The sequence below is a fragment of the Tyto alba genome, unplaced genomic scaffold (assembly GCF_018691265.1).
Source record: "Tyto alba isolate M040663 unplaced genomic scaffold, T.alba_DEE_v4.0 Super-Scaffold_18, whole genome shotgun sequence".
Lineage (NCBI taxonomy): Eukaryota > Metazoa > Chordata > Aves > Strigiformes > Tytonidae > Tyto > Tyto alba.
In genome coordinates this window covers 11,384,715-11,410,454 of record NW_024881280.1, presented here as the reverse complement: position 1 = coordinate 11,410,454, position 25,740 = coordinate 11,384,715, and the positions used below count along the sequence as shown (strand labels likewise).

Here is a 25,740-nt window from a genome sequence, read left to right as displayed (position 1 = left end):
CATTATTTAGGATTTGCATGTCTTCCAGAATAACTTTATAAGCCTGTGGGTGGGAGGGAGGGGGGAAGAAAGAGCGTTAAAATTCATTTGATGGCACCCATGCACACACATCTGTTCTGCCGTGTTTCCCTAGCAAAGTCTATCAATCAAAAGAAAAAGGTTGATATGTATCACAGTGGGGTATTTCAAAAAGCTGGTTGCAGGCGACTGTGTGCTGCAAGGTTTCGTTCTGCACCGAATTTCTGACAGGGGTCAGAAGAAGGAAGCGGTATGCAAGTACACCTATATTTTTTTTTGTATGTTTACCATTTTTTTTTTTTTAAGAAGGTAGTGAAATTAATGAAGCAATAGCATTAACTACCAAAATTCCAGCCTCGGTATCTTTTGCTTTGTTTATTGTTGAACGTGTTCTGAGGCCCAGATCTAGGATCAAATGTAAGAGCCTGAAAATGTTGCAAGCACTTTTGTATCTGTTGTTCTAGTTTAGAACATTACAGGCACACATGCTAGCTACCATACGTGGCTCTGGGTTCAAACCACAATCTCAGAGTATTTGGTAAGGGGTACTTGACTGAGTCTTTCCTTCCAGTGTCTCCTTGGCTTGCTTTCTTTTGCTAGCATTAATCAGAGTTGCAGTAAGAAAGTCCATGTCATGTTGTGTTTCATCTTTCCTCCTTTCATCTCTCCTGAGCTGCTGTCCCAGCTGAGGACTAGGGAGTAGGATGATACCCATAGAGCCCTGGCAGCCTGCCTCTTCAAACACCCTGAGCGCTTTCTGTTAGAAACCACCTTCGTTGTTTCTTGTTCCGACTGCTGGGTTGTGCCGTGTGCCGTTACAACATTGCCTTGTCTCAGCAGTGAAGCCGTTTCATTTAGCGATGGGTAAAATAGCCCACATTTAGAGTACAGCTTGACTCAGCCTTTAAGTATTTAGCCTTGGTTAGCGACTAAGCACAAAATCTTGATGTATAAACATATAAACACACATTCTTTATGTATGGAAGCAACGGGACAAAACTTAAGAATGTTTTTAAAACACTTGGAGGTGAACAGTCTCTTTTTGTGCAGACTCATAGCTAGCTTGGCCATCTGAGCAGATATGCTCAGGATAAGGTTGATTTTCACCCGTTTGCCTCAGACCCCGCAAATCCGAGACTAGGGGTCAGCAGAAGGGCCCTGCTCTTTTCTAAAAGTGGGGGGTGCTGCACTGTGATGTGTGACAGCGCTGATCTGCTCCTGTCTTGGGGTCACCAGAGTGATATCGCAACACTCGCTAGTTTTTGGTGGTAACATGCTCTTACAATGGGATGCAGAGGAACAGGCGACACTACTGTATGGCATTCAAATGAGTGCTTTTCACAGCAAGGTCCCTTCAGCAGCAGCACTGGAGAGAAGAAACCAGAGCTCTTTGACAGTTTTGTTGTCTGTCAGGGGCTGTGTGAGTTAGCACAACATTCATGTGAGGCTCTTATACTTCTTGACACTTGCTCAAGAGGGGGAAATAAGTCACAGAGAGGTTTTTTATCCACTTCCAGGTCCTTTTAGCGAGCCAGCAGCCAAGATGAGAACAAACCCAGGGACCCCAGTATTATCTCTAGCCTCTGGAAAGCACCACCTCCTTTTCTGAGCTGCTTCTTGCCTGTCTTCATATGAGAAGCTCTGTATCTCTGTTGATCTGTGAGCTGAGGGTAGGGGATTTCTGTAAAATACGCTCCGGTATAGATTCCCATCGTTTTCTGTATGGATCTCCCACGGTCTCTGTCTGCCCTTCCATCCTCATTCCTTGCCCCCATTTTCTAGGCAGCAATGCTGGAGTCTATCCTCTTGACTAAGCTGTTGCACTTTAATTTTCAACAGGCCCCTATTGCTCTTGCACCTTGTGTGTGGTCTTTGAACGTTATGTGGCTCGGCAGCTGGGAATAGTGAGTGGGTGGGCAATTTAAAACAGAAAAGACTCTGTATCAGCACAGGGCTGAGGTTTGAACTCTGCTCAGCTTTGGATACGTGTAGCTGGTTCTCAGGACTGTGATTTAAGTGCAGTTTTGCTGGTGTCAGTGTGAAGCCTAAATCAGTGCTAAGAAACTGGTAGGGAAGAAAAAACAAACTTTGCCTGTCCGATAACGAGCGTTACTCTTGGCCCCGATGAAAAATTGCAGGATCAAGGCATCTTAGAATTTGTATCCTGCTGTTTTGTCACCATTTTGCCTCCCCAGCTTGGAAGACAAAGAGTATCTAATATGATGCCAGGGGTTTTTTGCTGGAGTATGTTTCTGAGCTGCTTTCATGCCATTTAGGACACAATTCTGGTTTTGAGTTTCCTGATGATAAGGACTGCTGATGGGAGGGGGAGGCAGATGAAGGTGCTGCCAACCTGTGATACAAAATACTTTATTCCATTCATCTGAACATCCCTCTGAGGCAAGGTAATTGTGCTCAAGTGACAAAAATAATCCCAATGTCATGGCTTGCTCAGCTCACAGGGCCCGATCGTCAGCTGCTTCTTCCTCCTTTTTGCTGTTGTCTGTGCTGGTGGAGGATCACACGGAGCGGACGTCAGGCAAGAGACCCTGCCTTCCATGTGCCCTGGGATGATCCCCCCACACACACTTCTTTTGCACTTTTGATGGTGAGCCCACTCTGCATGGGCAGAGAGTGTTCATGTACAGGAGGTTCACCACCTGCTCCCCCTCACATTTGCTGCCCAGAATACCCAGTCCTCAAAATTTCAGCGTGGAGGTATTTCTTTCTCCACCCACTTTCCATCTATCCCACCCAGGTAGACAGGATGAGCAGAAAGAATCCTTGCCTTGATAAGATTGATAAATGAGGTTGGAACAGAGCTCCTCTCTTCTGGAGTCCATATGGAGTCCAACCCAACTTCAATCTCATAGCTGACTCAAAAAAAAAAAAAAAATTGGCAAGTCCCTAAGTACTTTTAAAGATTCTAAAGGTTAAAGATATGGTTGTTTGGCATTCTTTTTAGAGCCTGGAGTGATATTATATTTACTTCACACAATTTTTAAAAGTGCACAATGAACATTAAATTTTGCTAGATAGACTATTGGAAGAGTCATTTAATTTTCCGGTGCCACATAGATACTCATCATTCACCACCACTGCACTGGGCCCCATACCAATTCTCAATATTATACCCTAGAATTTGCAAAACATAAGTAAGAGTGAAAAGGCAAAAAAAGGAGAATGTCCTTGTTTTCAAGGAGCTGGCAGATTACAGGCTAACATCAGCCAGGTCATTGTAAGGGTTCCATCCTTAAAAATAGATATGTGCTTCAGCTCCATGAAAAAACGTATTGAAGCTCAGATGGTCTTTACTGCCTCTTTACTACATCTTGCAATTCACTGCATTCATGTTTTGGCTTTTCTTTTGTTTTCATAATAATACTGGTGTATGGCCAACGGCCTCTTCCTGTGGTGGAATAATATAAGGGTATGAAGGTATGGCTGGGTATTAGGGTCAGATGGATGGGCACTAGTGAGAGGTGAGGGTTTGGAGGTGACGGGGAGCTAACCAGAACTACTAGCAACTCTTTGGGAAACAGGAGTACAGCGAGGACCCACACAATTTAATATACTTTCTAGAGAAAAGGTCTGCACGGATTTTCTATATGAAGTATAATGGATGAAGTGGCGGGCCCTAGATGGATTTCCTGGAAAAAGACTTGCAATCCTGTCATATTATTAATAAAGCTTTTTGTTCAAGGATAAGCGAACATTCTGTAAAGAACTTCCAGGATGAAGAGCCCAAAGGACACTTACTATTACTAACAGGGTTTCTGTTTCATTCAGGCATATATATAATTAGCTTTCATCAGAAGCTGAGACTCCTTTTTGTTGACATAATCCAGCAAGTACACCCCAAGATATGCTAATAGCAATGTGTCTCTACATCTTAACAAGTGTGAATACTTTGCTCACAGCAGCAACTGTGCTGACGGTGGGGTGACACTGTAAAATTGCTGTATGCTGTGATGTGAATCCTTTCAAACCAAATGACTTTTGATTTCCAGCCTCATAATCACTATAAGTCAAACTTACTCCTCCCCACTACCTCCATATTCAACCTGTGTCTGGGAAGCTGAGGAATTTGTATTCAACCTCATTTTAGGGTGACTGCACAGACTCTCTCATCCTGTGGCTGCTACTCCAACCTGTGTAGGATCATGAGTGAGCTCAACTGTGGCTTTTCAGTCTTTATTCTGGGCTGCCCTGAACTTGCTTTTGGATGGAGATTTGGGGGTGTCAGCATAGTAGAAAAGGCTCTTCCATTGCTGCAGGTTCTCAGCAATTAAGGCCTGGCAGCAATGGATAGTTCTCTGATTATATTTATCCAAATGATCCAATAGGCATGATGTTCAAAAAAATAGCTCTCAATTCTGCATTGTTACAACCTCCAACAGTCAATTTCACAGCAAATTCCCCCCGTTCTTCTTTACTCCATTTCTGACCAAAAGTGAACTAAATCTAGACCTGCTCCAGGAGCGACTGCAGCATCCACTGACTTAAAAAAGAACCACTAACATTAATTTGGTCCCTAAAAGAAATTAGCTCATATTTGGAGGCAGCAGATTATTCTTTATTGAAAGTGTGAGTAATCCTTTCATAAAATGCCAGAATTATATGACTGCTACTGTATAACAAATATGTGCAAGAAGGGATGTGTTCCCTGATGGAAGCTGTGGCAGACAGATCCCGTGACAGTTCTGTTGTGGGTGCCAATACTATTCAGAAGAGGACAGCGATCTTCTGAAACTTGTCTGAGGACAAGACAAGTAGATGCAGAGGCAAATAATCAAAGCAATCAAACAGTTCTCCCTGAACAGTTGTCAGGACCACCAATATACACGTTCTGTGCCATGGGTTTGCGGTGGTGCGCATGATATGCACGCACCATAGCAACAAGATATTAATCATCAACACATACAGGCACATGTTGGGGTAAGTCTTCAGAGGTGCAAGTTGTAGGGTGTATCTGGTATACACGACAAGCCCCAACGGTACCAGTTTCAGTGCTACCTCCAGCAGCATTGCATAGCTGAATTCATTACGGCTGGGCTTACATCTTCCTCGTAAGGATCTGAATGTTGGGCCTGATGTACGAATGCCTGGACATGAAGAACAACTTCTCTTCTAGTTCCATGCCCCTCGCTCTTTGTAGTTTTCAGTTAAACACCCTGGGCAAGTTCTTTACTGGTGAGACACCACTGACTGAAGTGGCACTGTGCCAGCACAGCGTTTGGCACTGGATCCTCAGGGTGATGGCAGGGATTTTCAGAAGAGCTCAAGTGAGAAGGTTAGGCCCCCAATTCGTCTTCTGTTCAGATACTAGCCTCCTCTCGGCTCATCAGCATCTCTGCAATGCCACCGATGCCCAAGGCAGGCACTTCCCACTTGTCGGCAACCTGGAGAGAATTAACAGACAATTAAGTGGCACAAAACTTTCTGTTTCAGCAGTTTGTTTTATTTACATAGATTTTTCTTTGAAGATGACTTACCAGTAAAGTGCATTTATACCAACTGGAGTACCGGGCATGGTATGCCGAAGAGTTAGGCATGCGATTTCAATAGTGGAGGTGATTCACAACTGAAACAAAGACATGTATTCTCTCTCTTGCTGGTGTCTTTAAACTGGGGCTGGATGTCCTCCTTCCACCTGGACAGTGCTTTGCTAAGGTTTTTGGGCTCAGAACAGCTCAGTGAAATGTAATGGTTGTGATACATAGGCCAGGCTATGGAGTCTCTTCTGGCCGGGTTATTGCACTAAGGCGGTTACTATTGGCAAAAGAAATATATGTCCCTACAGAGAAACACCTGGCCATGGGAATACTGGTCAAGCCTCGAAGTACATGCTGCAAGGTTATGAACAGCTTTGACCATAGAGGGGTCGAAGGCTTCAGTTACTAGGAATTTCTAATCCTCTCTGGAACTTCTATGTGGTGGTAAGATGCTGTTGGTTTCAGAGCCTCACAGGCGTTGAAGGGTAGACTTCCAGTGTAGCTGATATTCTGTGTTAGGGAACATGAAAAAAATAATCCTTTCATGGTGGTAATGAGCATTTATACAGCAGAGAGATCCCAGTATCCATGGGTTTTTCTGTGGAATATACACCAAAGACATTCATGTTTAAAGTGCAAGTGATGAGGAACACATGAAGGCATCACACAAAATAGGTCAGATGCAAAAAACTCCCTACAAAATTGGAGAGGGGAATGTAGGCAAGTGGGATATCGTTATCTGGACTGGAATTTAACCAAGACTTAACTATGAGGTGATGTGGTGCTTCAGTGGTGGGATCGCCGCCTCAACAAAACTGTACTAGATTCTGCCTGTCTTTTCACAGATGTCAGGTGTGCACCAGTATAACTTGTCCAACCTCAACAGAGCTGATCCTGATGTACACAAGGACACTCATATTCAGATTTCCCAACTCTCCCCCTCCTCTTCCCCTCAAGGTCTCTCTGCTCATGTCATGTGGAATGGCAGGAGTTCAGGTGTGGATCAGAGAGACTTTGAAATGGAAAATCAGAGGATACCGCAGGCCATATTGAAGAAAAGTTGGCAAAGCTTAGGACCAGGATAGCAGAGCGGTGAGGGTTAGGACTAAGGTACATTGGTAGGCTTGGATGGGGTGCTGGGTTTGGAGCTCCAGAGAGATCTGCAAGCCAAGAATAATGAATACTGGCAGAGCTCCGCGTGAGTAACAAACGGCTTATCCTGCCTAGGCTAATGACAAAAAGTTACGTACTGGCATTTTTTAAATAAATACTTTTTTTTTTTTTTTTTTTTTTTTTTTTTTAAGAAAAGAAAGATTAAAGCAACCGCTACAGCTAAACAGTCTGCTTTGCTCTGATAAGATGCCAGAATTATATGACTTCTACTGTGTAACAAGGTTCTTCATGTGGGCGTAGCAGCCCCTCCCCATACCTAGCGGATACACTCTAGGGAATTTTACAAGTGTGAGTATTGCCTCTTGTAAGGTCACTGAGTAAAGAAAGTTAAATACGTTGTATGAAGAATTTGCATGTCTTGTGTGTTTCCATAAGGCACCACAAAACAGTCCCTCAAAAAGATTATTATTGCTATTATGTGCACAGCAATGACCTCCCATGCATATTATTTTGCAAAATGTTGGGCCTCTGCCCTGCCATGCCCTCCATCAAACTCGTGCTTGTAATTTAAAAATTAGCAGAGGACTTGATGTAAGTGCAAGTCAGTCTGGTTCACAAGATACCTCCGTTGCTCAGTCAGCAGGTAGGCAGAGGCTTGGCGCTGCTCTCCACCTCCATTGCTCAGGGTCTACAGCTCACTGCCATTCCACTGCCACGGTACTGCTCTGCCTTCAGCTCCTCATCGCACAGACGTGTCTGCAGAGGTTGGGCCCTGCCGGTAGATCTGCCTCCATTTTTCCCCTGTTCTTGCTCCGACTCCACAGCTGCACCCACTTGCCTGTTGCGTGACACAGGACTCATCTTCTACCCAAGCTTCCCGTTACCGAGTGTCTGGTTGTGCTTGGACATACTGGGACCCACACGCAGCCCAGAAGGGCTTGTTGTCTCCAGAGGTGCCAAACTCGACCTTGGGATGGTAGGGCTTGTTGCCTCAAGAGATCTCAAACTGGATCTGGGGGATGGTTTTCCAGGTGTGAGGAATCCATTACCAAAAAACCCCACGCATGTCACCTCCACAGCAAGGTCTCCAGGCTTTGCTGGGCAATGTAGAGCAAGGGGCTGTGGGGCTACTTTTGCAGTTGGGAAAGCAGGGGAAGATCTTCAGGGACAGGCAGTCTCGGCGGCTGTGGGGCAGCCGTGCTCGGAGTCCCGGCACGGAGGTGCCCAGAGGACCGATGCTCCCCCACACACGAACTTGTTTCTACAGCAGCCTTGGCCCGCGAGCACCGTGCTGATGGGAAGCGGTGTGAAGGACCGTGAGGTAATTTCCCACATCAATTTTATCTTGCTCGGTGGCCCGACCCGACTTCGCGGCTCAACAGCCAGGCCCAGCCGCGGGGCTGGGGCCGGGGCTGCCCAGAACAGCTCCGGGGCGGGCGGCTGCTCGTCTCCCTCAGCCCCACCGGGCCCGCCCGGCTTCCGCGGCGGCCGCTCCAGGTGCCGCCGGCCCGGGGAAGCCGTCCCGCTCCTCGCCCGGGACCAACCTGCGCCGCCCGCCTCACGCCTGGCGGCGGCGGGGAGGGGCGGGGCGGACGGACCCCCGCCTCCTCGCCATTGGCTGCGGCCCGCGGCGGCCGCGCTGCGATAGGTGCGCACCGCAGTCAGTGGCGCCCGGCCCCGCCCCGCCGCGGCTTTATAACGGGCATCCCCATGGCCGAGGCGGGTAACCTGCCGCGGCGGGAGGGGGCAGAGCCGGCCCGGGGCACCGCCCGCCAACCGACCCGCCGCCGCTGCCGCCGGGCTGAGGGGCGGCCGCCCGCCCGGGAGAGCCGCCTCCGGTGGCCGCAGAGCCCCGCCGTTACCCCGCCGCCCCCCGCCGAGGGACGATGGTGCCGCGGGCCTGGCGCGGCGCGGGGGCTCGCCCGTTGCTGCTGGCGCTGCTGCTGCTGCATCTGCCTCAGGGTCGCGGCCACCGAGCCACGGGGCCCCGGGTAAGTGAAGCCGGCGGCGGGGCCGCCCTCCGCCCGCCCGCCCGCCCCGCCGCCGCAGGTTGCCCGGCCCGCCGCCCCCGAGCCCTGTCAGCGCCGCAGGTGGAGCCCCGGCCGCCCCGCGGCGGGCAGGCAGCGCCCCGGGCCCCGGGCCCCGCTCCCCGCGGGCGCGCAGCCCCGCCGGGGCCTCCCCGCTCCTCAAACGCCGGGTGCCGGCGGAGTGCGCGGAGTTGTGCGCAGCGGCGTGGGCTTGTCGGTGTTGAGTGCGCGAAAAGCGGGGCTGGGGGGGGGGGGGAACGGGTCGGTAGGCTGTCTTTATATTCCTTCTTAATGTAGCCCATGTTCCCAGCCCGTAGCGTTAGGATTTTTTTTTTTTTTTTTTTAACATTCCCAAGTAGGGATTAAATGAATCCCTGCAGTAAAGCTAGATGCCTTCAGCCCAGACTTCTCCCTGGAGGAGTCTAGCTCTGTTTTTTTAATCTGACAATGTTTGACTCTTAATTTCACTTACCAAACTATTACATTGCTCTGGGGGAGAACCCAACATCTTTTCTAAATATGGTCCTCCCAGTGAGCTAACGTTACTGCTGTAGCACCACTATGGAGTAGCATGAGAGCTTTCAATTATAAAGCTGCAAAACAGTAGCTGTTCTTCAGCCAATGCTGCAATAAAAGCACAGCTCTGGGTAAATGGAAAAACTTGATCTCTCTGCAGGCGTGTTGGATGCATTGACCATGTGCATTCTTGACCCATCAGCCTGAAATGCTATGAAATGTAGTACCTAATTAACTTACACTGTCGTTAGGCAAGACCAGGAGACCTTGGAATCTCCACTCAGCCAAAATTTAACAATAGGGACTTTAGTGCAATGTTCTAGGTTTTTTAATAGAAGTGCTGTTTGACCATGATGGCTATTAAATGCTTCTCAGAGTTCTGGAAAGTGTACTGGCTGCACTGGTGTCCTTGTGTTCAGCTGTGCTGTGTAGCTTCATTTACAGCCAGATGTGTAACAGCAACTGTTAGAACGTGGCAGATCAGGACTGGTGTGTGTGCCATAAATTCCTGGAGACCTGTTTCAGAGGATGGGGAAACATAGGGGGCTTATGCATATATCAGTATTACCCAAAACTGAGCATAAACTTCAAAACTGGAGTGGTGCCAAATAGAGAGGAGCTTTGAGGTGATAAGTAAGAGTCTGGCTGGATGGCGAGGGCCCTTTATCAGCGCTGGTATCTAAGCGCTTTAATGAAGAACAATTAAAACAAAGAATAAACCAAAATCCCAATGGCAGTGCACAATGAGCCTGTCTATCAAACAGTTTCCATAGATGCCATTTTTATATACTACGCTTTACAAGGCAGTTTAATTGCTCCCTGTGCTGTGTCGTCTTTGGAATGGGAGCTACTTCAGGAGAGTGGAAAAACCAAATACAAAGGACTACTGATTTAGTTTTTGCTTGAAGTGAACTGACTTTGCTGATTCTCTGACTTTGCTATTTCTCCCTTCGTGACTGGGGGAGAATATCAGCTGTGAGCACCAGTGTCTGCAGTACTACCAAAAGACATGCCTTAAAGTTTTAACTTCTTCAACTTATGAGCTCTTAAGTGGAAAGCCATGAACTTCCGGGATGTTTAACTCATGAAGCCTGTCTTCTCACCCTTCTAAATGTCATGCTTAAGTGCATGTGAAGGTGGGGAGTTTGATTTACTCATTTGCAACCATGTTGATTGATACGATAAGCCCCTGAGCTTTATCTCCTCTAGTGATTAGACATTGCCAGTAAAGTTGTCATTAGTATAAAGGTGCCATACTTTAGATTCCAGTGTACACAAGAAAATGTCATTGTTCATTTTTTAATGAGTATTACAGAGTTACACCAGTGTTTCTCATGCTGACTTGTGTTCAAGAGCGCATTCCTGTCGGGAGCGCTCCCTGGATGGGAGGGGGGTGTGTGTGTGTCAGCATTGCACTTCTGGGGTCTAATCCTGTAGTTGTTCAATTGCTAGGTGTGATATTTGCCCTTTCACACTTTCTTTTTCTGTATGGTAAACACTAGAACTACAACATTTGCAAGCTGAAATGTTTCAAGCATTACTGCTGCTCACTTAAACTCATTGAGTAAGTTTAAAAACCGCTGTTCAGCTTTGAAAGCAAGTTCTTGATCTTGCATTTCCCTCTTACTACTGTAGTGTTGCTGCTAAGCTAGGCAGCCAGCACTGTCACTGAAAACATAGGCAGAGGAGTATGGCTTGCTACTTTTTGCAGAAAATAATGAAAAACTAAGGGTATTGAAGTGAAATAAGTATATCTACATATCTTGTGCAAATAAGGGATCAAACTTACGGATGAAGTGAGTTAGTTCAAGATGATTACTTGAATACCAAAGTGAATTACAAGTGCAGCTAGTATCTACTGGCCTGCTGAGGTACTTCTGGCTCTCAAAAGATGCACACAGCTTCCTGTTGCCTATTATAGTAAAACTAAGTAGTGACATGAATCCCTTAGACTTGGGAAGTGTCAGTGACCTGTAGGAAACATTTGGCTTTTGTATATGTGCTGTGACCCACTGACAGTAACTACTGTGTGAAGTGAAACCCTATAGTAAGTCTAATATCTTGGGTGACCTAGAAATAACTTGGAAGCCCAGGGCTGTTGTGTGACTTGTTTCCTCACTTGACAGACTCTATAAAAGCTTCTGCTGTGTTATGCAATTGCTTGGTCACTCCTACTCCTGTAGGTCTACAGAGCATTGTGGAAGTGATCAACTGACTATACTTGGAGAGTGTCTGTGAGTGATGTTGCCTTCTGGAAAAAGATAATCAGGCTTTACTTTCTATTTGTATGCTCTTCCTGTATGCCTCTTTCTCTCTGCTGGCATGAGATCTGGAGTTGTGTGACAAGCCAGGTAGGTATTGCTGTTTCCCCTCCTTGACCCTGAAGTGATAGACGAGGAGTTTGACTGGGCTGGCTCTTGCATTTCATATTTTGTGGTGCATTTGAGCAGTATTCTTTCATAGCAGATTAAACAGATTGGGCCACTAAGGTCTGTTTTCCCCCATCTGGATAATAAATTGTGACCTTTGTCTTTCTAGTTCAGAAAGATAGATCTATGTAGACCCTCTGCTTTTTGCGTGTAATGCCTGACCATTATGAACTTGCTCTATTTATGGCAGAGAACTGTTGGTGGCAGTAATGACAAATACACAGGAAAATGGTGGGTGCTTGCAGGAGGAGCAGAACATGACTGCAGCAGTCAAAAGCTGTCCTAGGAGCAGGCTTGGATTTCTGGAAGATCGGGGATCTGTATCCCCCAGTGACTGCAGAGGACTAAGAAATGGGAGGGGAGGGCAAGACAGTCACTGTAAGTTTCTTCCTAATTTCATGCATGGGAACATGCCATATCTGCCCTTGAAGGCCATGCTGGTTGGAGATAGGTGGGGACCTCCCAGTTCAGCGCTGTTGTAAAGGGAAGGTAGTAGATGGTAAAACTGTGAAGATACCCACAGATTCCAGTGCATAAACTGGAGTGCCACAGAGCGATGGGAGTTCCTGGATGCATCTGGCTACTAGTTCAAACACCAAATAAAACCTTGGTAAAAAGTGCTAAAGAGGTTCCTGCAGCTTTGCCATTCCCTCTGGAGGAGCAAGCAGCATTGCAGCTTGTGCCAAGGAGCCTGTTTTCTACTGTGTGTTCTCACTGCAGCCTTGCTGGGAGGGATCCACAAAGCAGGTGTCTTTACAGATGCTCTACTAAAATTAGGGAGACCATTCTTTGTTGTGAGAAGAAATTAGAAAAGGACATATGATAAAAATAAAAAGCAAAGGGCTACATATAAAGGAGATCTAGAAGAGAAGAATGAAACTTAGGATAGGTTTTCAATGACTGAATTTTGTTTCTTGGTTTGAGCTTAATTGTGAGTCTGCATTGCAAAAGTCTACACTGATAAGTAACAACTGAAGCACTTTAACGTTTTAGATTTCCTTGCTGTTGGAGAGATGAATTTTAATGAAGGAATAAGTACCCAAAGGCAAGTCTTTAAAAAACCATCCTCTGACAGGACAGATTTGTTACTCTGTGGCAAATAGCTTTTGGTTATAGATACTCTGTTTTTGTTGGGTGAGAAATGTTCTTGCCTAAGTGGAAGCTCTAATTGTATATAGAGCAATGCTAATTATTTCTCCATCTCCTTGTTCCTATTTAGACCTTTAATGTTGGACAGCTGAATTCCTTGATGTGTACTAAAGAAACTGATCTGACTTGCTTTTTATACATTATGCAACTGTGTTGAGGAACAGGATTAAATCTTGTGTGGAGTAATATTAAAACATTATGTTCCAATAGATTAGTATTTGAACAGCGGGTCCTATTCTGAACAGGAAAATTGTGTGCGATCTGACTTGCTCTGTGTAGTCTTAGAGTTGGTGTTCTAACTGCCTATGAGACTATTTCACTCATGTTAATGACCTTTGCTAATGAAAGATTTCTGGCCACTAAAAGATTTGATACAGAAAAAGCTCATGTATTTCTGCTGGTGGCAGCATCAAGCTCTGTAGCTGGTAGAACACCTACAATGATAACCTCTTGGACTAGTTTTCAAGCTTCTAGCGCTAGTCATGTGCTAAGGTAATCTTCACTGCCATCAGCACAGAGCAAATGCTGTCTTGGCTTCTTTCATTTCCAGATGGCCTGAAGCAATTGGTGAGATGACTGTAAACCTCATTTCAGTGGTATAGTAGCTCTGAAATATTAATACTGCTGTTTAAATATCTTAGATGTTCTTATCCTGCCATCTCAGACTAATTGCGACATTACTATGTCAAAAAAACCCAAACAAACAAAAACCCATTTGTCTCCTACTTGGCTGCTGAATCTCCAGTTCTTCAGGGGCTGGCACATCTGACAGTGCAGTTAAGTGTTACACAATAAACTTTATACTCACATTAAAAGCTAAACATGGAGGCAATGCAGGTGAAACTGAACCTAATCCCTGAAGGCTGCGGTGCTGATTGTCGCATTTAGCCTCCTGTGTGACAGCACCAGAGCCCCTCAGCATCTGCCACAGGGTCTCTGGTGCTGACCCAACATCCAGGGACTTTCTAGCACAGCAGACCTCGAGCCAAGCTCAGTGGGCAGGGATGGGAGTTTACTGCTTTGTCATCAAGTAAAGCTCTGGCAGAGAAGCAGATATTAATTTGTGACTTGAACTATGAAGCCTACTTTGGTTTACAAGCTTAACTACTGTCATTGCATTGGTAGGATTCTAAGCTTCCTATGCTTATTTGAAGTTCTTGCTCCAACACTGAAGGCTGCTATTGCTGTGGGTGAATCGCTTCTGTGCTGGAGCTTTCTGGGTAGGGTGGGAGGTCAGTGTGAGATGTTTAATTACACAGAGAAACTACCAGGATGTGATGAATGTGGTATGTAACTGTCTCCCTCTTCTGACTGGCTCACAAGGCTTGTGTTCAATAGCTTACGTGTGAGCCCTGTGAAGCTTTCTGTGTGTGGTGGCTTTACTGCCTGTAGGTATGAAGAGGGAGTATTCCGGCACTGAAACCCTTCTGGTGATGACTGAGAATGCAACTCTGTCCTCTTCTTTTTTTTTTTGATGGGGGGGAGGCATTGTAGTTATAGGAGTGTAACAGCAGGAAAGTGTAGCTAGTCACACCGGAGTGTAATGCTTGCACTCAGGGCAGTGAAAACAACCACCCACCATACAAAGGAGCTCTTTGTATGTGACCTCACGTAGGCTATCAGCAGCTCTTCAGCCTGAGAGCAGTCAGCTCCCTCAGGATGAGGCCTTACCTTGAAATCAGGCTCATGGCTCCTGTCCTGGTTGTTTTTTCTCCTTATCACAGTAGCCTCCTGATGCAACTTAGACTCCTGTGGGATGATACAGTAACACTGTAGATAGTGTTAGTGATATTTCATGATTATTAGAGAAGAATTGTCTGTTTGTTTGAGTAAAACATTGCCTTGTATAGTGGGCCTGCCCACTCACAAATGAGGAGACAAATATGGTTCTATTCCCGTGCAGGAACTGCTGAGGGAAGCCGGTGCTATCTGAGTAAAAGGCCTACATGCTGGAAGCTCAGTCCCTACAGCATGGGGTAGGGTGATGGAGCAAACAGAGGCTTTGGCTTATGAAGGGGGTTCATTCTAGTCTGCTTGAGCCTTCCGAGGTACCCTTAAGACTGGCCTGGGTCTAACGGGATGATGCTAAGGTGCCAGCAGCAGCCTGGAGTAACAGCTTTGGTGGAAGGTTGTTCTGTCCAATGTTTCTAATGCTGGCTTCTCTGGAGCAGTTGTGTTTCTGTCCTCAGAGCAGTGGCTTAGGAGCCTGCTTAAGCCTCCCAACTGCCTGCACTATCAGGCTCTTCCCCGGTGGTCTCCCAGCTGTAACCTGCTTGGGAGGACATGCTTGCATGTTGAGTTTGTGCATTTTTGCCTCCCACTGGCTTCTGGCTGAGCCAGCTGCTTTTGAGGGCCCACTGACAGGTGTTCTCATTTGGAGTGGCATGTAGCAATGCAGTGGGGAAGTGAGTGGTAGGTGTGAAATGAGAGCAAACTTAAACCTTGAGGGGAAGCACCTGTGCCTAAAGATGGGAAAATAACACTAGTTACTATAGGAACAGGGCTGCATCATTAAAGATTGGCTCAGGGTTTTGTCAAGTGGAGTCTGGCAGCAAAGCCTAGACAAGCTACCCACCAGTGCTGCTGGCAGACTCTTCCATGCAGGTGGAGGAAGCCATACAGAAACTGGTGCGAGTAGGCAGATAATTTGCTCTGCCATGGGCACCCAGACTCCTCTCCTGGGCTGAAGCTGGAGTTCCTAAGGAGCGACTACTCCCTCTGCATGAAGAACGTGAATGAATGAGCAGAATGGTAGTACAGACATAAATGCCACTGAGTACCACACTGTTCAGTACCTGAGTACAGACCCAGACCATGTGCCACGGTTTTGTAAACTGGGTTGCCCTGTCCCATATACTTTGATTTGGAGTGGCTAGGGGGAAGGAAGCAGGCTGTCTGCATGCAACATTCTTTCTGTGCAAGGCATAGACTGAATCTACTGAGACTGGCTCAGTGGGTTGTATGGTGCCCTTGTCAGTCTAAAGTTAAATTTGATCCATTGCTGGAAGAGTATTGGCCTAACATAATTTGTCCCTGTTCTGAGTCCTATGGCAAAGTAAAAGAATGTAATTTCACCATTTTCAGAGTGGAAGGAACCTGCTGTTCTGTGCCACTGAGACATTTGATTAAAGCTGGGATTGAAGGGATGGTAAAGGTGAGGGCTTTCTCATGAGTGAGCTTCTGATAGAAAGAATCACAGCAAGCGGAAGGGAAAGTGTGTAGGAATAAGGAAGATGGGGAAGTAGGACAGATGAAATAACTTGCTTTTCTGAGGTTTCTTCTTGGCCAATGGTCCAGTTAATGATAGTTGGAATCTTATCCGGAGGGAATTGCTGATCCTCAAATATGGAGGAGAAGTTCCAAACACTTAGTGGGCAGATTCTGTTTCAGAGTTTCTCTTGGCTACCAGTCCTATGCTACCATTAGCTGGATCACAGACTAGAAGGAATGTGGAAAATGTTGCCCATCCCTGTTCTCTTCCCTGTTGCATGGCGGAGATCAATCACTTAAATTGCATGGGGAAACCATACTCTGCCTTCTGATGAGAAAAGTCCACTAGCTTAGCTGCTATACTTGGGCTTGTTGTGATACACTGAATGGTGCTTGTTCTATACTCTTGTGGAGTTCCAGAATACTGGTTTAAGAACTCTTTCTTTGGTTATATGGGGAACATGAAATATGAGATCATCTAATCCTTCAGTTGTAATTCTAATACTTTAGGGTTTGACACTCCAGCAAATTAAAACAATTCAATGCAGTCTTAATGTAAAGGTAACTATCTTATGTTCACAGTCACCATAAAACTGAGTGCTGCTCCTTGGGCCGCAGAAGCAGCAGTATGGATACCTCTGGTATAGAGGGGGCGTGAACTGGGAATCAAATGGATAGGGAAGCATCTCCAGGTGAAAACACCTGGTAAAGGTAGTGGTATCCTTTAATGTACAACAGGGACACATGCCTAGGAAAGATGTCCAGATGTACACTATCTCTAAATCTTGCTTCTGTGTGTACCAGATACACGCTAGTCAGAAGCAGATAAGATGGTATTCTTTTGTTGCAGCATAGACTCCCTTGCATAGCATGAAGATTAAAGAGCCTGTTCTTGCTGGTACATCAAACCATTTCCCTTCCTATTTCTTTGAAGCGGATTTACATGCAGGCTACACTTAGGCTTAAACAAATACTTGATGGAATGAGGTGCAAGTTAAGAACTAAAAAGCCAGAAGCTCTTGGGTGGAGGATATTAAATGAGTTGGAGTTTGTGGATACTGGCCAGATAAAGGGGTTTCTGTCTGAGCCAGGTAGCTACTTCTGATTTGTGTCTAGCTACCGTACAGAAAGGTGGCAACTCTCGTTGGCTTCTGCCTGGAGTTTTGCATTTGTCTTATTCCTTTGCTCTTAAAAGTGAGCAGGCAAGCATTGCAGAGGTAGATAAATTGTGTGCAAAAGTAGCTTTTAAAAATGTGTATGTGTCTAGAACACTAGAGGATAATCTGCTCCAAATTTGTAAGGGAAAGGTGAGTTTTAATGTGTACGGTTGTCAATCTTAGTGGAAGCAAAATACTTCTAGGGTAGAAGTCCATAAGACTTATACATCTAAAATTAACTGGACTGTTCACTGCTTTTTTGCTACACAGTTCTAGAGATTAACTTCACTTGTTTCCCCTTCTGTGTTTTTAGATTAAGACATGTAAATCTAGAAGAATTTGCTCCACCCTTTTAACTTAAAAACAATACAATATCTACCTCCAAGGCTTTGGTATTCTGTCAGGTAAGGGATCTGATATAAGACAGTAATGCAGCCCTGATGCCATATCTTCCTGATGTTGTAACAAAGTGTAGCCAACTAGATTCTCAGTGATGCTGCTGTTGGTGTTATTTGCCCTCAATTGGATGTAATGCATCTGAAATATTCCTGAAAATTATGCTAGATGCATAAATGTAGCCTGCTAGAGCTTTAACTTAGCGTCTGAAAGTGGGTGTCATGGGATAGGATATCTTAAGTGCACTGCATGTGTACAAGTCTGTGGGTTTACCTCTTGACTGCAAGAGAACGGTGCTTCTGGCTGCTGTACCTAAATGCTTTGGGTTATTCTAGAGATGCTGTCCTGCAGTTTTATAGGTAAAATATGAAGTGATGCCAAAGCAGCTGCTGCTTATGAATAGGTAATGCCTAATGGTGGAAGAAGGTATTTGGGTGATGGCTGGTGGATGTGCTACCTGATGAGTGGCTCATGTTTTCTATAAGGGGGTAAACCATAAAGGGATTTGGTATGAAGCTTTATCAGAGTTCCTACCAGCATTCCTCTGACTTTGTCAGTATCTTGTAGGATATTTTTCCTTCTTAACTGCTATGAAGGTACAGCCGGTATTTTTAGGAGCAGGAATCATACCCTTGAATGCAGGATTGAAAATCAAAGCTGTCTTCTATAGGCTTTGGCTTGTTAGTTGCTCTGTAGAGCCAGCGATGTTCTGCTGCATCAAATCCGGATGTTCTCTCAGTGGCAGTAACTGGTCTGGCACTTACTTTACTCTTCCTAGTTTAATCTTGAACTGTAGAAGAAGTAATAGGTGTAATTTCTACAGACATTTACAAAATGGACATAAACATACTTTGCTAGTGATAGCATATTAATGATGGTTAAACTCATTGTCTGGAAGTATGTCAGCCTAAATTTATTTTTTTGGATGCTGGCTGATCTTCAGGAACTTCCAGGGAGCTGAGCATTCTCTTCATAGTGAACTCTGAAAGTGCTTTATGCTCCAACTTGGTGATGGTTTTCTTTTTTAAATTAAGGACTCTTACACTGAGGCAGGTCAGTTGGCCCTCAAGTCTGGATGCTGCTGGCTGTAACTGTTGAAGATTTGGAAAACTGAACTTTTCCAGGGCTGCCGGGTTTTGTCCTTTCCTCAGTTCTCCCAAAGTAACAAGTGTGTTGGTAGAAAAAAATTGTATTCTGCTGGACTTGAGCTGTCACCTAAGCTACTACCCTTCTTAAAACTTGCAGAGTTGTTAAAATCTAACTGCAGTAATTCTGAACTTCACAGATCACCTATCAGTTATGCATACCCTGAAAATCAGGATTACATTTAAGGTGGCTCATGGAGCTTTAAATAACTAATGAATTTAAACTTTTGCCAAGTTGTCACTACTATAGGTGTCTTTTGAAGGTGAATAGGATGGGGTGTGGAAAGCAATCAGTGTGAAACTAGGGCTGCTGATGCTTTTCTTGTCTTTGTCCTCAATTGTCAATGAGACTATCTAAATTTCAGGATTTTCATTGTGAACGATAGTTTGGAACTCCTTTAGGTATCTATCTGGATTGGGAACAGAAAGAAGTAGAGCTTTTCTTTACCACAAAGTGCTTCTTTACCTGAAGCACTTTGGCAGCAGCATCGGAACTGAAGCTAGCTGTTGCTCATCAACATACTGCAGTGTATGGTTTGCAGATTTGTACTCTGGATGTAAAAACACCCATAGCATAAAGCACCTTGACTCATCTACTCTGTTTTGTAGCATCTGTTGGTGTATAAACAGCTATAATGTGTAGCTATGTTAGCTCTTACCTAGGAGGATTAACATATTCTGGTTCATGTGTGTGTTGTGTGTGGTTCTTGCATGAAAGTGATTTAAAAAAAAAAAAAAATCACTCCCAACTTCCAAATAGTTTTGCCTGTAGAGTTAACGTCAGAAAAACTTCAGTATGTTTTCTAGAACACTAGGGTTTTTTGATGCTGAAATTGGAACTGAGTAGGAGAAAAAAATCTGCCACACTTGAGTAAACTCGATCATTCTTAAAACCTGCCCTTCAACATCTCTAACTGACCCAGTAAAATGACAAGTACATTTTGAGCTGAAATATTTGAGAGTCTGATCTAGCTTGAATAGCTGGTAAGTCTCAGAAGTAAACTAAGTTTAAGTGTCCTGTTGGAATTCTAAAGAATTTACCTAAAAGTCTCCAAGATTTGCTTCTAGTTCTGTTGACACGAAGACAAACTAAAACCAAGAAAAGCTTCCACAATTGCTTCACATAACCCCCTCAGGAGACCCAGAGTAGATGGGAAGAATTCAGTAGGAAAATCCCGTGCAATTTACAAAGAGAAGGATTTGATTTTAGTTGAAACTTTACAAAACCACAAGCAACACTTGAGCTGTTGGGTGAATGACAGTCCCAAATAGAAAGTCTAACTTCAGCTGACAGCAGGTTTTTCTCGGTGGCAAATAATATTGAGTTCCAAAGGTGTATCTCTGTTTCCCTATGTTAAAAAAGATAGGTATCACAGTAACTGTTCTTCCTGCTAAACTTGATACCTTCTCAGCTGTCCCATGCAACTGAGCTCATTATTGCTTTTCTTAAGAAAATGTCCACATCTGACCTTAAGTGGGGAGCTTCCACTATAACTACTTAAGTTAACCTGACCACTGATAGCATCACCTTGGGAATAGCTATAGGTGAAAAGCTTCTGACTAGCTTTTTCCTTATGACCTGACTCATGTCAAACTCTGCTCCACACCCTCCAAGTTGTGTATTCTCTGTGTGTGCCTCTGTTCAGGCAGAGCAAGGAGAGTGGGAGGACAGTTTTGAACTTGGTAGTTCTTGTTGAACCCTGCCTGAAGCCTTCCTCCTGGCAAAGGTGAGTCCAACTTCAGGAATTCATGCTTTTCTTTGGAAATCACTGGGGCAAGTAAATCAAGTTAAACTGCACATACATTTTCTGTCTGACATGCTTTCCTTCAGTTTATTCAGCTTTGATAAACTCCTCTCAGGTGGAGAGATGTAATCAACCTTTCAGTGGAGTGATTAAGTGCAGCATGTCAGAGCAAAAGCTGAAGATGACTTTCACTTCTCTTTCCTTGTCTTCACCTTGCATGAAACCATGGAGGATACAAGTGCTTATATTCGGGAAGTGCCAGAAGGCTAATGATGGACGTGATGAGGTCACCTTAAATTAAGAGGACAGAATAGGGTGTTATCTTTGGCTTGACTCTGGTTAGTATTTATTAGAAAGCAAACCTAGGGATTACCACAAACAGCCTAAGCCAAGCATGTCAACTCTTCACTGTATGGCAGGCTAATGTTCATGCATATCCATACATTTCCTAAGGCAACCAATTAGGATCAAGTGAGAAGAGATAATCTTGTTAAATCTCATGCCAGTGTTCATATGGGTAGAACCATACTTATCTAAAATTGCTTTAGTGGGACCTGCTAGTGGCTTTTGTTTCACTAGCAGATGCTGATTTAAAAATAGAAGACTCTCTTGGCATCTGTTTTATTGTGAGGTGATTGACACCAGTGCTACGCATTGTTTACACAAAACATCTGAATGAAGTTGCTACTGGATTCAGCAAGATACTAACTGAAGACAGTACTTACAAATGTTGACACTGATGAAGCTTGCTTAGTTAATGCCCTGTATTAAACTGCAATCAGGATTTGATGGCTCTGAATAGAGGAAACCTCTTAAAATAGGAAGGGGACAGGGTTTGAGGAAGAATTTCTTTCCCAAAGAGTAAGGAGTACTTTCTTCTTCCTCATTTCCCAGCTCTGTCCTTATTCTTGCCCGTAAAGCAGTGCTGGATTGCAATATCAACTCTTTAACTGAAACTCCTGTCAAGCTGCTGCCTGGCTTATTCATCTTGAGCACTTGGCTTGGAGATCCAGATCCCTGAAGTGAAGCAAAAGCACCAGGAAGTTTCCCCTTACTTTAGGGACAGATATGCCTCAGTCTTAGTTATTTTCTGGAGAGGAAGTTGATGGTACTCAATGTCATCTTGTTCAGTTGATGATGGTTAGAATGTACATCTGGCTCTTGGGAATCTTTATAGATGTAGTGTAGGGCAACATCTATGTTAAATACAGTGCTGTATGCAGAGACTGCTCAGCTTCAGCAGTTTTAGTTGGACCTACTGCTTTCAGACAGTAAGCTTGACTTTGTAGGAAGCTTCCCTTTAAGTGTGATTTCCCCTTTTGGGGAAGTCTTTTTGGAAATTGAGTAAAATTATAAAACCATCCTATTTTAAAACTCAGATGGCAGTGATTCAACAAACACTACAAGCTAGTAAAGAGGCAATTGTGGAGGGTTGAATGAATAACTGGCAAGTGTCTGTCTCAGTTGAAGCTTGGAATCCACTCTGGTAACTGCAATATAAGCTCTTAGGCTAGAAAAGAAAAACAAAAGGCAGAGGTTTCTTTATCAGTCTGAAAGGTCAACTGTTCTCCTGGAAAGATGGGAATTCTCAGAACCTCTGACTTGGTGTCAGTCAACGTGACAAGATTAAACAGAAGTAATTAATCATTTGCATTCACTTAATTCCCCATTTTTTCCCTTGGTTGATTTATTTGCTGTTTTATTCATTTATGCCAGGGAAAGCTTCCCTTCTAGATTTCAAACTATCTCTGCATTTCTTAGGTCTCACAGTCACCTCTAATGACAAGCAAGATGACAGTAAGTTATCCACAGGACCAAACAGCATGGTCAGCTCTTAGCTGAAGTGTGAGGATGATGCCTAGAATCTGCAAACTGGAACGGTTTCTGCTCCATTGTGGGCTCTCTGTGGGCTGCAGCTTCCTTCATGAAATGTCCAACTGCTCTGGTGTGGCATCCTCTCCATGGGCTGTAGGGCAATACCTATTTCGCCATGGTCTCTTCTATGGGCTGCAGAAGAACCTCTGCTTTGGCATCTAGAGCACCTCCTTCTCTGACCTTGTTCATACTGCGGCTTCTCACACTTCTTCCCCCTGCCATGTGACATTTTGCTTTTACATTTTCAGAGGCATTGCCAACTTGGCTGATGGGCTCACCTTTGGTCTGCAGTGGGTGTGTTGTGGAACCAGCGGTGTCCAGCATGGTGCAACCCCTGACTTATTCTCACAGAGGCCACTTCTGCACCATGCTGCTACCAAAACATTGCCATGCAAACACCATACAGCTGGTCAGACCAGGTTCTACACTGTTGGTCTACAGGCTGAAGGAGCAATTCTGTCTTGGCCTGGAAAACCTGCAGTAGAGTCAGCAATGGATGTACCTGTGCTTCTGGAAGTACCACCAAAGTGGAGATTACATGTCAGTCAAACTGGATGTGCCCTGAAGTCAACTGCTTCAACACTTTTCAAGGCAATATGGATGTCTTACAGAGGTTGCGTATGGTTTTGCTGTGAATGATGCCGGTGCACCTAAACAGACTCAGAGAAGATGTAGTCTAACATGCATTCTGCTGTGTTTTTCGTTTTTAAGATGTAGCCTCGAATTGACTGAGTACTTTCAGGTTCTGTTCCCATAAGCATTTAGATTTCAGTATTGATTTTGCTACTCTGTTTTTTCCATAGGAGTGCCTCGGCTTCCAGAGGACTGCGATTCTGTACTGATTGTGAACAGCTGCTTTGCAGGCATGTGTCTAACATAGGGAGTGAGTGACTTCCATAGCAAGGGAGAGGAAAGCCTGATCAACTTTAGTGCTTTGGCATTCTAGCTTCTACACACTACCAGTGTTTCAGATCATGGGGTACTGATGCGGGTTCTCGGGCAGTGAGTTAGGTGGGTGATGGGTGCTAAATCCCATAGGAATTCAAGCACCTAGATGTTGGTAATTTCTGTAAGTTCTGGCTCTTTTAGGAGCCTCTCAAAATCTTGGTGTGGCACTGCAAGGCTGTCACAGCCAAACCTAGGGATTGGCTTTTCATCTTCCCCTTCTGGAAGGGGAAGAGAGTACACAGTTAATGATGGGAAGAAGTGCCACTGCTGGTCCTGAAAAAATCTGAAAGAGTGCTAGATACTGTAATTCCTGACAAATTTCAACATGAGAAACTTAAAGGAGCATCTATACAACATTTAGATCTGGTGTTCTGCATCCTTAGGTATGGACAAGCCCCCATGCTTTGCTTCACTGATGAAAGTATGTTTGGCCCTTTTCAGCAAAACACCTAGCTGGAGTTATGTCAGCATTATCCAGTGAGTCATAGGATCGTAACTTTGCACCAGTTTTAATTTGTGAGCAGTTTTCTTCTCTGAGTTCAAGTTGCAGGTTCTGAAACTTGACATGTAATAGTGCTAGTGCTCTGTGCTTGATCATGGAAAGAAATATGAAATACTCGAACAGAAGTAGCTTTAGAAAAAAGCTACTGCCCAAATACTTATGTTGTCTATTTAAATATCCTGTATGTCAAAGACTGAAACTTCACTTCTCATCTCTTAACAAGTTGTTGTGTGTTGTTTTGCTTTTTACTGTTGCTTGAAGCTAAAACTTTTCTCTGATAGTTGTTTTTAAATTCCATCTTTTGCTAAACAGTAAGAAGTTAGTAATTTTGGTCACAAACAGTCTCCAAACAGGATAGAAATAAACCTTTTGAAGTTTCCAGAATCTGCCAACTTCTCTAACATTTTAATCTAGAGTATTTAGGCCTCTACCAAATTGTTTCTCAAAGCCTCATGAAGGCTATGCCACTGTAGCAATTCACAAGCACTTACTGACTGTACACTTTAAAGCAGTAATAAAACTGTACTTTCTTTCTTGAATTGCTTGTTGCCTTTTGGCAGGATTTTGTGGAAAGTATAAGCTTTAAGTAAAATAAAGCAACTTATGAAAAAAAAAAAAGGTCTGCCCAAGCTGTTGAAGCACCACTGCTTGAGTTAAGATTGTTGGCAATTAAGGGCAACAAAAACCAAACTTAGTTGGGTACCCCTGAGCTGCAACAGCAGCCTGTTTCCAGTCTGTTTTTTCAACCCATAAACAGTCATTTATGCTACATCCATACTGTTGGTTTTTCTCCAAGCTCATGTGTTTTCCGATCCGCTGCTATGTGTTGAGCTTGTTGCCTTGTCCTTCTGTGAGTTACAGCCAGACAACTCCTGTGGTGGGACTGACACTTAAATTTTGCCTGCCATTTTTATGGCTGGAGCTGGATTTAGTCACTTGCCTTGGTGGTCAAGTCTGGATGAAGGGCAGCTACTGAAGGCTGTCTAGACAGCTCTAGCTTCCTGGTTGAAGCACTAACATACCTTGGAAGTTGGAGAGCTTTTAGATTACAGGAGCTCTCATTATGATACTGCAGTTGCTGATAGCCTGCCTGTGCTGAAAATGGGCTCTTTCTCTTCATACTGACTTAGCGCTTCTAGTTATCAGGCAATTAAGACACTTAGAAGTGCTTCAGCTGTTTCACTCATGCAACCTGCTAGTGAATTAAGTAAGGTTAACTTTTGAAATAGCTTCTAAAAGCAGACTAATTGAAAAATTCATGTCTGCTTCCAACTTATCTTTTGGAGACTGGATACGCAACTTACATTGACAGTAAGTGCACCTCTCTTCTTTCAGAAGCCCAGCTTCTTACCTGCTCTCAAAGACTAGTTTATTAACTCTTCTCATCACCCAAGCTGGACTGCTTGCACATCACTGGATTGGAGATGTTGGTTCAGTAAGAGCACCTGGTATTTATTCTTAAGCAAGGACCAATAGTGTGACTTATGAACACTGGGTAGGTACATAATGTGCAGTAAATCCTTGAGTTGTACTTAAGAGCTCCAGGCAAAGTCTGGAAGTGCTAGTTATGAACTTTAATGCTGTCCCATTATAACCCCTGTGAAAAAAAGTTACAGCTCTGAGTCTGCTACAAGTTAAACTCTAAAGATAAAACACTGCTTTCCTTTCCTGTAGAGTACACTTGGGAGCTATGCTAACTTAGTTATGCTTCCTTACCATCTGTTCAGAGTGAAGAGAGTCTTTTTTTTTTTTTGTACTGTTCAAAATGCAAGGTTCTTCATGCTGTCTACTTAGCAAAAACAAAGCCTGTGTGTACTCGCCATGAGTTGTGATAGCTGAGAATAGGAACAAATGTTAATGTCTACTAAAAAAATACAATAGGCCTCTACTCCACCCAGATTTGTGCTGAGTTGCAGTGTTCTGGTATGACGTTCCAGCCAAGTAAAGAGAAGCTTTACATGCATGAGGAGTAACTTCCAATGAAGTGTAAGACAAACTGTTTCTTCAGCTTTTTA

The 25,740-nt window shown here is 44.4% G+C and overlaps 1 protein-coding gene across 5 annotated transcripts in view; it reads left to right on the top strand.

Annotated features, from left to right (window-relative positions):
- The first annotated feature begins 8,382 nt into the window (after positions 1-8,382).
- Positions 8,383-25,740, top strand: part of SMOC1 (SPARC related modular calcium binding 1) — a 133,981-nt gene continuing 116,623 nt past the window's right edge. For 3 of the 5 annotated variants that reach the window (XM_042791098.1, XM_042791097.1, XM_042791094.1), the window contains exon 1: positions 8,384-8,617. In XM_042791098.1, coding sequence (XP_042647032.1) covers positions 8,513-8,617 — 105 coding nt within the window. In that variant the 5' untranslated portion in view covers positions 8,384-8,512. Of the gene's footprint in view, positions 8,618-25,740 lie in introns of all 5 variants that reach the window. The other 2 variants (XM_042791095.1, XM_042791096.1) reach the window with 2 other exon arrangements.